Source organism: Mobula hypostoma, chromosome 5 (genome assembly GCF_963921235.1).
Source record: "Mobula hypostoma chromosome 5, sMobHyp1.1, whole genome shotgun sequence".
In the NCBI taxonomy this organism is placed as follows: Eukaryota; Metazoa; Chordata; class Chondrichthyes; order Myliobatiformes; family Myliobatidae; genus Mobula; species Mobula hypostoma.
Window position 1 is genome coordinate 838,139 of NC_086101.1, and position 11,999 is coordinate 850,137.

The following is an 11,999-nucleotide window of genomic DNA, read 5'->3' on the forward strand; positions in this document are numbered from 1 at the left end:
TGGTTAGAGGTGACGGGTGCTTTGGAAAGTGAGCCGTCCAATGAAAGGAGTGTGTTTCGAGCCGTGTGCCTGACACCGGGGTGATCTGGGGCTTTGTTCGGCGGGAGGCGAAGGGAGAAGACGCCAGAGCAGAGTCATGATCCGACAAAGGCCGGGGAGATCAAAGGAGGAGCAGCGAAGGGGAAACCGTGAGCTCCAAATTAGACTGTCTCATTAAAATGGGCCCCTTCTTCCTTTCTTTCTTTATTTTGCTTTTTCTTTACTAACCCTTTAGTCAAATTAAGAGTTATACAGCTAATACGTTTAATTGTGTATTGTATACTGTCTGTTATCTCGTGGTACTGATTTGTAACAGGGTAAAAAAACATGCAGCTTCCACCCAAACGGGGCGGGGGGGGGGGTTTCTCGGGTGAGCTCACACCTCAATCTCACATACTTGGCGGGACCAGAGATGGTCTTCCCTGGAGTTACGCTGCAGATAGAACCTGAGTGTTTCACCGTCAGCTACCTGTTGCAGCCAGCTCACTCCCACCTGGATGATGCTGGTGGCATTGTGCGAAGCACAGTTTTTTGATTTCTCTACTGCCTTGAATACAATACAGCCACGACTTCTGAGCAGGAAGCTGCAAAGGATGGGCGTAGAGAAATTCACTATCTCCTGGATTACCACCTTCCTGACAGACAGAGCGCAGATGATGCTGCTGTGTAGGTGGAGGTGAGTGACACTGGAGCCCCACAAGGGACTGTCCTGTCTCCGGTTCTGTTCACACTGAACACCGCAGACTTTCAGTGCGACTCTCAGTTTTTCCACTTGCAGATGTTCTCTGAGAACTCTGCGGCAGCTGGGTGCATCAGAGATGGGCAGGAGTCAAAGTACAGAGAACTGGTGGTTTGTTACAGAAAATATTTCCTACCAAATGCAGTAAGCATATGCAACAGTTAATCTTTATGCGACAAGTGAACACACGTCATAGTCTCTGCATTATTATTTCATACGTTATTATTGCACATTGGTACATTATTATTGTGTATTATTATTCTCTTATTTTATTTTTAATAAAGTTTGAACACTGCTAAGTGTATTTTAAAATGTTGCTGCCGTAACAAAAGAATTCCCCACTCAGAATCAATAAAGTATTTATTATTATTATTATTATTATCATCATCATCAGCAGCATTACCAGTCTGTGGTGGCCAGTGCTATCATGTTTGCTGTTGTGTGCTGGGGCAGCAGGCTGAGGGTAGCAGACACCAACACAATCAACAAACTCATTCGTAAGGCCAGTGATGTTGTGGGGATGGAACTGGACTCTCTGACGGTGGTGTCTGAAAAGAGGATGCTGTCCAAGTTAAATGCCATTTTGGTCAATGTCTCCCATCCACTACATAATGTACTGGTTGGGCATAGGAGTACATTCAGCCAGAGACTCATTCCACTGAGATGCAGCACAGAGCGTCATAGGAAGTCATTCCTGCCTGTGGCCATCAAACTTTACAACTCCTCCCTTGGAGGGTCAGACACCCTGAGCTAATAGGCTGGTCCTGGACTTATTTACTGGCATAATTTACATATTACTGTTTAATTATTTATGGTGCAACTGTAACGAAAACCAATTTCCCCCGGGATCAATAAAGTATGACTATGACTATTCTCCAGTCCTTTATCTGTTCACCAATCAACGTTCCAGCTCTTTAAATCACCCTCCCCCTCTCCCGGTTTCCCCTATCACCTACCCTGCCCCGTTCTGACTCGCTCCCGTGCTTTCTAGTCCTGAAGAAGGGCCTTAGTCTGAAACTGACTGTTCTCCTCTCTATAGCTGCTGCCTGCGCCCTGAATTCCAACAGCATCTTGTGTGTCCAGCATTGCTGTGGATTTCCGCATCCGCAGAGTTTCTCCGGGTTGATCGAAATCGCATGCGCAGAGATCTGAGGTCATCCCAAATATCGCGCATGCGCTCAGTAGGAGAGCGGCTAACCGGGATCGGACGCAGGTAGGATCGGTGCCTCCGGGCGTCTGAACCGCGATTGACGGAGGGTTGCTGTGAGCTCACACACTGGCCACACTGGTCCTGCAACGCAGGGAAGTCCCCGTCCCTTCCTTCTCTCTCCGCCCCACGATCCGTACCCGAGCCGCAGGGAGCTTTCGGCTGTGAACGCTGCCGCCGACGCCCGACGCGCTGGTTACATGGCGGATGGACAGGTTTCTCCTTTGTGGTGCCTTCTGGGTAAACAGGCAGCCATGGGTGACACGACCAGCGTTGTCCCCGTACCGTGGAAAGAAATGGGAGGGGATGTATCTCCCAAACACTGCCGAGCTCCAGCTATGTAAATCGGAGGATCAGGAACTCGGAACAAAAATTTAGTTCTTAGTTAATCTCATTCAGTGAAAATATCAGTTATGGAAAAAAAAACCTTCCGTCAGCTTTATTTCACTCTGGATTAATAACGATATGAAACACCTTTTTTTCTCGACGACAAGTCAGTTGTGGCTTTCACATCACAAAAGTGACACACTCCAAGGAGAATAACTACTACCCTCCCCCTCACAGAAACATAGAAAGCCTACAGCACAATACGGGTCCTACGGCCCCCAACACTGCGCAAATCATGTCCGTACCTTAGCATTTACCTAGGGTCACCCATAGCCATCTATTTTTTTAACCTCCATGTACCTATCCAGGAGTCTATTGTTTACAACCCTATTGTATCCGCCTCCACCACTGTCGCCGGCAGCCCATTCCACGCACTCACCACTCTCTATGTAAAAAAAACATGTTCATTGGCATTTCCTGGATGGGTTCATCACTGTCAATCAGCTGGGGGGGGAGGGAGGGAATCCGAGGAAATAGAAGATCTCCAGGGTCAGACATGGAGTAACAAGTGGTCTTTGTAATGTTGTGGAGCATGACCAGAACCTGAAATAATATCAAAGGACACAGACACATTGATCCAAGTCACAGGCTGATTGAAGGCAGAAATAGCCCATTGTCAGACAGAGAGGAACATAGTCATAGAATGTGCTGGTCAGTCCGGATGTCAGATGCGTGCCTTGTTAGAAGATGTGGACCTCATATATAAACATAGAAACATAGAAGTCTGCAAAGCATTACAGGCCCTTTGGCCCACAGTGTTGAGACAAACATTTAACCTATTCTGGAAACTGCCTCAGATTTCCAAACTGTATATCCCTCTATTTTTCTAAGCTCCATGTACATATCTAAGAGTCTCTTAAAATACCTATTGTATTCACCTCTACCACCATCGCCAGCAGTGCATTCCACGCACCCACCACTCTCTGTGTGAAAAACTTACCTCTGACGTTCTCCTTGTACCTACTTCCAAGCACCTTAAAACTGTGCCACCTTATGTTAGTCAATTCATCCCTAGGAAAAGGCCTCTGGCTATCCACACAATCAATACCTCTCATCATTTTTTTACAGCTCTTTGAGGTCACCTCTCAATTTCTGTCACTCTGAAGTTCACTTAACCCATTCTCATAAGGCATGTTGTCCAATCTATTCAACATCATTGTAAATCTCCTCTGCACACTTTATATAGTATCCACATCCTTCCTGTAATCAGGTGACCAGAACTAAACACTGTACTCCAAGTGGGGTCTAAATAATGTCTTATATGGTTGTAACATTACCTCACAGCTCATGAACTCAGTCCCATGTTTGATGTCCAACACACCATATGCCTTTCTTAACAACCATGTCAACCTGCATTTGAGTGTGCTATTGACATGGACCCCAAGATCTCACTGATCCTCCACACTGCCAAGAGATCTAGCATTATATTCTCTCTTCAAGTTTGACCTACCAAAATGAACCACTGCAGCCTTATCTCAGTTGAACTCCATCTGCCACTTCTCATCCCAGTTTTGCATCCCATCAATGTCCTGTTGTAACCTCTAACAGCTGTCCAGACTATTCACAATACCCCCAACTTCTGTGTCATCAGCAGACTTACCAACCAACCCTTCTACTTCCTCATCAAGGTCATTTATGAAAATTTCAAAGTGGAGGGTCCCAGAACAGATGCCTGCAGAACAACACTGGTCACCGTCCTCCTGGCAGAACATCAACCATTTACAACCACCCTTTCTTCTGTTTTTTCAATATTTTTATTAATTACTTGCATAGACGAATACAAAATGCATTATGATATTATGGAAACAGAAACAAGATTGAAATGCCCCATGACTATGTATAGTAAATTAACCATAATATTGAAAAGGTATCTTTTCAAAACAAAAAAAAGAGAGAAAAAAGCAGCTGTTTGGTTAAGAGAAAAGAAGAAAAAATCTCTGACATAAAATCAGATACTCAAACATATAATAGCCATCATCATTGCTGAACCAATCGGAAATTGTGAACGTAGTTCCAAAAAGGTCCCCATAATCTGAAAAAGTCTTGTCTAGGTATAGAAATAGAAGACCTAATCTTCTCTGGATTTAACCATGACATAATATCAATCAACCAATGGGCATGAGTAGGCAGAGCGGCGTCTTTCCATTTCAGCAACAAAACTCTTCTGGCTAAAAGAGAAATAAAAGCCAAAATATGCAAATCATTCGGCTTAAGAGTAAAATCATTTCCTCCAACAATGCAAAACAAGGCAGTCAGAGGGTTGGGTTTAATATTTACTTTAAAAGGCTCTGAGAAAGTTTGAAATACTTCTTTCCAAAATTTATCAAGCCATGGGCAGGACCAAAAGATACGAATTAGAGAGGCCTCTTTGACATTATACCTATTACAGTATGGAGAAAAATCTGAGTGAAAATGAGAGAGCTTATCTTTAGTCATATAGGCTCTATGAACTACTTCAAATTATAAAAGAGAGTGACACGCACATAACGAAGAGTTGTGAACAAGTTTAAAACTTTCATTCCATGTATCCTCATCAAATGAAATCTGTAGGTCTTGTTCCCAGAGGTTTTTAATTTTGTATAACGGAATGTTTCTCATTGCCAAGAAGATACTATAAATATTAGAAATAGATCCATTATGAAAAGGTTTCAAAGTAAAAATTGTATCAACTAAATTCTTATCTGGACATTTAGGAAATGTATGAAGTTGAAGTCACTAATTTGTAAATATCTAAAAGAGTGAGCTTTACGAAGATTATATTTAATAGATAGTTGATCAAATGAGGAAAGATATCTCCAACAATCCAACAAACAGATCCTGAAAACATTTAATACCTAGTCTACATCACTCTTTAAAAACTACGTCAGTCAAAGAAGGTGTAAAGCAAAATTAGAAAAAATGGGACTAGAGAGTGAAAAACCAAATAACCCAAAGAATTTTCTAAATTGTAACCAAATCCTCAAAGAATGTTTAACTACATAATTATCAGTTAAATTACTTAAGGATAGAGGAATTGAAGAACCAAGAAGAGAAATAATAGAAAAATTATTCACAGAATTAACTTCTGAAGAAACCCAAACCAGACAGTCTTCACGATTAATGTAGTATAACCAAAACATAAGGTAGCATATGTTGACTGCCCAGTAGTAAAACCTAAAATTGGTTTGGGCTAATCCCCCATTTTTTTTTTTAGTTCTCTGAAGATGATCTTTGTATAATCGTATAATCGGGGGGGGGGCGGTATTCTTCCATAAGTAAGAAGATATAATCGAATCTAAAGAGTCAAAAAAGGATTTAGGAATAAATACAGGTAGGGCTTGAAATAAGTATGAAAAATAAGGCAAAATATTCATTTTAATAGTTAATACATCCAGTCAGTGATAAAGAAAGGGGAGACCAATTTGATAGTATCTTCTTAACATATTCCAAAAGAGAGATAAAGTTTTCTTTAAAAAGAAATTTATAATTCCTAGCAATTTTTATACCCAAATAAGTAAATTGATTTCTTATAATTTTAGAAGGAAGGTCAGAGTTGACTGCTACCAAATTATTCAAAGGAAAAAGTTCACTCTTATGAAGGTTAAGTTTATATCCTGTGAACCGACTAAATTCAGAAAGTAAAGAGAGTATTGAGGGTAGAGAGGACTCCAAATTAGAGATGTAGAGCAAAAGGTTATCAGCATAAAGAGACAACTTATGAGTGATACCCCTCCTTAAAATACCCGAGATGTCAACGGATTCACGAAACGCGATGGCTCAAAGGCTCTAAAGCCAAATCAAAAAACAAAGGACTCAGAGGACATCCTTGTCTGGTTCCATGTTGGAGATTAAATGGTTTAGAACTCTGAGAGTTAGTATGAACCTGTGCAGTAGGAGATGAAACCACCCTTTCACAATTCCGGATCCACACAGCAAGGTCTCTTTGGATCCATGCCTCATTATTTTCTGATTGAGCCTCACATGGGGAATCTCATCAAAAGTCTTTCTGAAAGCCATGTACACTACATCCAATGCTCTACCAGGACCTCCCAGTGATCACACATTTCAATTCCACGCACCAATTCCCATTCTGATATGTCTATCCATGGCCTCTTCTATTATCAAGGTGAAGCCACACTCAGGTTGGAGGAACAACACCTTGTATTCCGTCTGGGTAGCCTCCAACCTGATGGCATGAACATTGACTTCCCTAACTTCTATTAATGCCCCTCCTCCCCTTCTTACCCCATCCCTTATTTATTTATTATTTTTTATTTTTCCCCTTTCTTTCTCTCTCTTTTTTCTCCCTCTGTCCCTCTCACTATATCTTCCTTTGATGCTCCCCTCCCCCTTTCTTTCTCCCTAGGCCTCTCATCCCATGATCCTCTCCCTTCTCCAGCGTTGTATCTTCTTGCCTATCAGTTTGAGGATAAACTGGAAGCCTTTTAGGACCGAGATGAGGAAAAACTTCACATGGAGAGTGGTGAATCTGTGGAATTCTCTGCCACAGGAAACAGTTGAGGCCAGTTCATTCTATATATTAAGAGGGGGTTAGATATGGCCCTTGTGGCTAAAGGGATCGGGGGTATGGGGGGGAAGGCTGATACAGGGTTCTGAGTTGGATGATCAGCCATGATCATACTGAATGGCGGTGCAGGCTCGAAGGGCCGAATGGCCTACTCCTGCACCTATTTTCTGCGTTTCTATGTTTCTATCAACTTTCCAGCTCTTAGCTCCATCCCTCTCCATCCTGTCTTCTCCTATCATTTCAGATCTCTGCTCCCCTCCCACTTTCAAATCTCTTACTATGTCTTCTTTCAGTTGGTCCTGACGAAGGGTCTTGGCCTGAAACATCGACTGTATCTCTTCCTATAGATGCTGCCTGGCCTGCTGTGTTCCACCAGCATTTTGTGTGTGTTGCTCTACATGTATCAGTGTGTTTTGTTCTTGTAAGGCACGACCTGCCCTTGATAAAGCCATGCTGACTATCCCTAATCAGATTGTCTCTCCAAATGCTCATAATCCTGCCTCTCAGGATCTTCTCCAACAACTTGCCCACCATTGAAGTAAGACTCACTGGTCTATAATTCCCTGGGTTATCTCTACTCCCTTTCTTTAACAAAGGAACAATGTTGTCCAATCCTCTAGTACTTCTGTCATCCCTATTGATGTGCAAAGACCATCGCCAGAGGCTCAGCAAACTCTTCCTCACTTCCCACGGTAGCCTGGCGTATATCTCAACTTGAGATGAATGGGATAAAATTGTGATGCCAAAGGTCACATTTCAACATGTAAAATTATGAAAGGGATAGGTAAAATAGAGGCAGGAAAGTTGTTTCCACTGGAAGGTGAGACTAGAAACTAGAGGACATTACCTCAAGATTTGGGGGAAATTGGGATGGGGATGAGGAGGAACTGCTTTTCCCAGAGGGTCGTGAATCTGTGGATTTCTCTGCCCAATGAAGTAGTGGAACTTACCTCAGTAAATGTTTTTGAGAGAAGGTTGGATAGATTTTGGCACAGTAGGGAGGTTAAGGGTTATGGGGAAAAGGCAGGTAGGTGGAGATGAGTCCATGGCCAGATCAGCCATGAACTTATTCAATGGTGGAGCAGGCTCGATGGGCCAGATGGCCGACTCCTGTTCCTATTTCTTATGATCTCACCACAGATTAAAATCTCTCCTGAAATATTGTCCTTCACCCATTGATGTCTTTTGCAAATATTTTTACAGGTTTGAAATCGCAGAACACTTGTGCACAGGAATCTTAAGCACAACAACACATCAGTTTTGCTGTCTCTGCCCAGATATTTAAGGAGTGACCAAATATTTTCTTTGCAACACCAACACATCTGTTGTCGATCCTTGGAGATGAAGAATTATCTCATCCCAGCTGGTGATGTATTCTGTCTCTGAAATGAAGTTTTCTGTTTTAACTCTGTGAAATCCACTGGAACCGGGAGCTGAGAACACACCAGCATTTGTTTACTGGAGATCAGTTCTTCAACTGCATTGATTGTACAAGGGATTCAAAAGTCTGACGTTCTGAATTGCCAGAGAATTGATCATAGTGAGATATCATTCTCCTTCTCTCAGTGTGGGAAGAGATTCACTCACAGGCTACCCGCAGACACGCCAGTGAGTTCACAGTGGGGAGAGGCCATTCACCCGCTCTGTGTGAGGGAGGGGAACCACTCAGTCATCCAGTCTGAAGATACGTCAGCAAGTTCACACCATAGTGAGATGCTCCACCTGTTCTGACTGAGGGAAGCAATTCATTCTGTCATTGATGTTAAAGATATATCAGAAAATTCACCAGTGAGGGGACATTTCTTAGACTGTAGGAAGGCATTGACACAATCAATCACAGTCACCAGCAAGTTCACACCATTCACGTCATCTGAATGTAGAATCAGATTTATTTAGTCATCTCAACTGAACGAACGTCACGAGTTCACACTGAGAAGATGCCGTTCACCTGCTCAGACTGTGGGAAGGAGTTCACTCGGTCCTTTAACCTACTGAGACACCAGTTGGTTCACACTAGGGAGAAACCATTCATCTGTTGTGACTGTGGGAAGGGATTCATTCGGTCATCGCAACTGAAGAAACATCAGCGAATTCACACTGGGGAGAAACTGTTCACGTGTTCTGAATGTGGAAAGGGATTCATTCGGTCAAATCAACTGAAGGCACATCAGCGAGTTCACACTGGGGTGAGTCCATTCACCTGCTCTGAATGTGGGAAGGGATTCACATATTCATCCAAACTACAGAGACACCGGCTGGTTCACACTGGGGAGAGACCATTCACCTGCTCTGAATGTGGGAAGGCATTCACTGAGTCATCCAAACTACAGACGCACCGGCTGGTTCACACTGGGGAGAAACCATTCACCTGCTCAGTCTGTGAGAAGGGATTCACTCGGTCATCTCAACTGAAGGAACATCAGCGAATTCACACCGGGGAAAAACCGTTCACTTGCTCAGACTGTGGGATGAAATTCACTCGTTTAACTCAACTGAACGTACATCAGCGAGCTCACACTGGGGAGAAACCATTCAGCTGCTCTGAATGTGGGAAGAGATTCACTTGGTCATTTCAACTACAGAAACACCATCAAATTCACACTCGGGAGAAACCACTCACCTGTTCTGAATGTGGGAAGAGATTCACTCGGTCAATCCAACTGAAGGCACATCAGCGAGTTCACACTGGAGCGAGTCCACTCACCTGCTCTGAATGTGGGAAGGGATTCACATATTCATCCAAACTACAGAGACACCGGCTGGTTCACACTGGGGAGAGACTGTTCACCCGCTCACTATGTGAGAAGGGATTCACTCGGTCATCTCAACTGAAGGAACATCCGCGAATTCACACTGGGGAAAAACCATTCACTTGCTCAGTCTGTGGGATGAAATTCACTCATTTAACTCAACTGAACATACATCAACAAATTCACGCTGGGGAGAAACCATTCAGCTGCTCTGAATGTGGGAAGGGATTCAGTCGGTCATCTGACATGAAAATACATCAGCGAGTTCACACTGGAGAGATGTCATTCATCTGCTCAGACTGTGGAAAGCGATTCATTCGGTCATCTGAACTGAATGCACATGAGTGCTTTCACGCTGGGGAGAAACCGTTCATTTGCTCAGACAGTGGGAAAAGATTCACTTTTTCATTTCGTCTACTGAGACACCAGTTAGTTCACACTGGGGAGAAACCATTCATCTGCTCAGAATGTGGGAAGGTGTTTGCTGGGTCATCAGACTTGAAAATGCATCAGCGAGTTCACATGGGGGAGAGGCCGTTCACCTGCTCTGATTGTGGGAAGGAATTCAATCACTCATCCACACTACAGAGACACCGGCTGGTTCATACTGGGGAGAGGCCATTCACCTGCTCTGAATGTGGGAGGGGATTCACTCAGTCATCCAACCTTTTGTCGCATCAGCGAATCCACACTGGGGAGAGGCCGTTCACCTGCTCAGACTGTGGGAAGACATTCGCTCACTCATCCACCCTACAGAGACACCAGCTGGTTCACACTGGGGAGAGACCGTTCACCTGCTCTGAATGTGGGAAGGGATTCACTCGGTCATCCAAGCTACAGAGACACCAGCTGGTTCACACTGGGGAGAAACCACCTTCTTAGATTGTGGGAAGGGATTCACTTAGTCATCTGACTAGAAGCTACATCTGACAGGTCACACTGGGGACAGACTGTTACAACATAAGACCATAAGATGTAGGAGCAGGAGTAGGCCATTTGGCCCATCGAGTCTGCTCCGCCATGCAATCATGTGTCACGCAGGTGAGAAACTGCGAGAAAATTCGGCAGTCTAATGAGCAAGGAGGCAACTAAAAGAGAGAGAGGACTCTGACTTTGTTTTGATAATAGTTTTAATTGTGTCCCTGAGAGAGTACGGCGCAAGCTGAGACGTGAGCTGAGAGGTCACCATGGTAACAGCTCAGAGCAGTTGAGCTAACGGACAGTTGGAATATTGGATGGATTATAAAAGTTGATCCTTTTGTCTGATAACGCAGAGGAGACACGACACGGGAGAACTGCGGAAGCTACCCAAGAAACCACTGGTGGAGTTTAAGACCACCACGAGGGTAGAGGCCACAGACCGATTAATTTCGACCCGTGATTACCAGTGCAGGTAAGAGCTTGCCTGTGGGGGTCGTGGGTTAGTAGACCGTTCCCGAAAAGGGGCTCTGTCCATCTGTGTGTGGGGGTCACATGAAGTGACTGAAGACTTCGGAAGCAAGAACAACTAAAGCTGCCAACTTGAACATCAATTCAATTAACTCCCTCTCTCTCCATCAATTCAACTCGATGCAACACAAAGTGAACTGAACTGCCTAACCTTACCTGACCCCATAAGACTGATATCCACCTCCTGAACTATTATTTATTTGTAGTTTATAACCTGTATCGTATTATCTGGTTTAATGATATTAATTTGTAGTAGTAATAAATATAGTCTTCATTTACAGTAAACCAGACTCCAGGTGTGTTCCATTTCTGCTGGACCTTTTCAACCCGTCACGAGGCTCGTGAAACATGAGCTAATCCAGATCATCCCTACTCCCCTACCTCCTCCCTTTGACGCTCTGGCTAATCAATAACCTATCTTTCTCTGCCTTAAATGCACCCAGTGATTCGGCCTCCATAGCAGCTCGTGGTGACAAATTCTACAGACTTACCACCCTCTGATTAAAGTAATTGCTCCACATCTCAGACCATAAGATACAGAAGGTGGATGGAGCTGTTTACCCCATCGAGTCTGTTCCGTCATTTCATCAAGGCTGATCTAAATTTCCTCTCAGCCCCAATCCCATGCCCTGATCAGTCAAGAATCTGTCTACCTCTGCCTTAAAGGTACATAAAGAATTGGCCTCCACAGCTGCCCGCGGCAAAGAATTCAGCAAATTCACCACTCTCTGTCCAAAGGAATTCTTCCTCATCTCCGTTCTAAAAGGACACCCCTCATTTCTTCCTTCAGTTAGTCCTGACGAAGGGTCTCGGCCTGAAACGTCGACTGCGCCTCTTCCTATAGATGCTGCCTGGCCTGCTGCGTTCACCAGCAACTTTGATGTGTGTTACCCCTCAATTCTGATGCTCTGTTCCCTGGTC

General features: G+C 43.9%; 1 protein-coding gene across 1 annotated transcript; it reads left to right on the plus strand.

Moving 5' to 3' along the window:
• Positions 1–1,860: 1,860 nt before the first annotated feature.
• LOC134346468 (zinc finger protein 420-like) lies at positions 1,861–11,302 on the plus strand. Its single transcript, XM_063047837.1, has 2 exons — positions 1,861–1,991; positions 8,083–11,302. Exon 2 carries the CDS (start codon positions 8,817–8,819, stop codon positions 10,509–10,511), a length of 1,695 nt encoding a protein of 564 aa, XP_062903907.1. The 5' UTR covers positions 1,861–1,991; positions 8,083–8,816; the 3' UTR covers positions 10,512–11,302.
• The last annotated feature ends 697 nt before the right edge of the window (positions 11,303–11,999 follow it).

What these genes read in the sequence shown, in the direction of transcription:
- LOC134346468 (XM_063047837.1), top strand. Translation starts at nt 8,817, where the DNA reads ATGCCGTTCACCTGCTCAGACTGTGGGAAGGAGTTCACTCGGTCCTTT.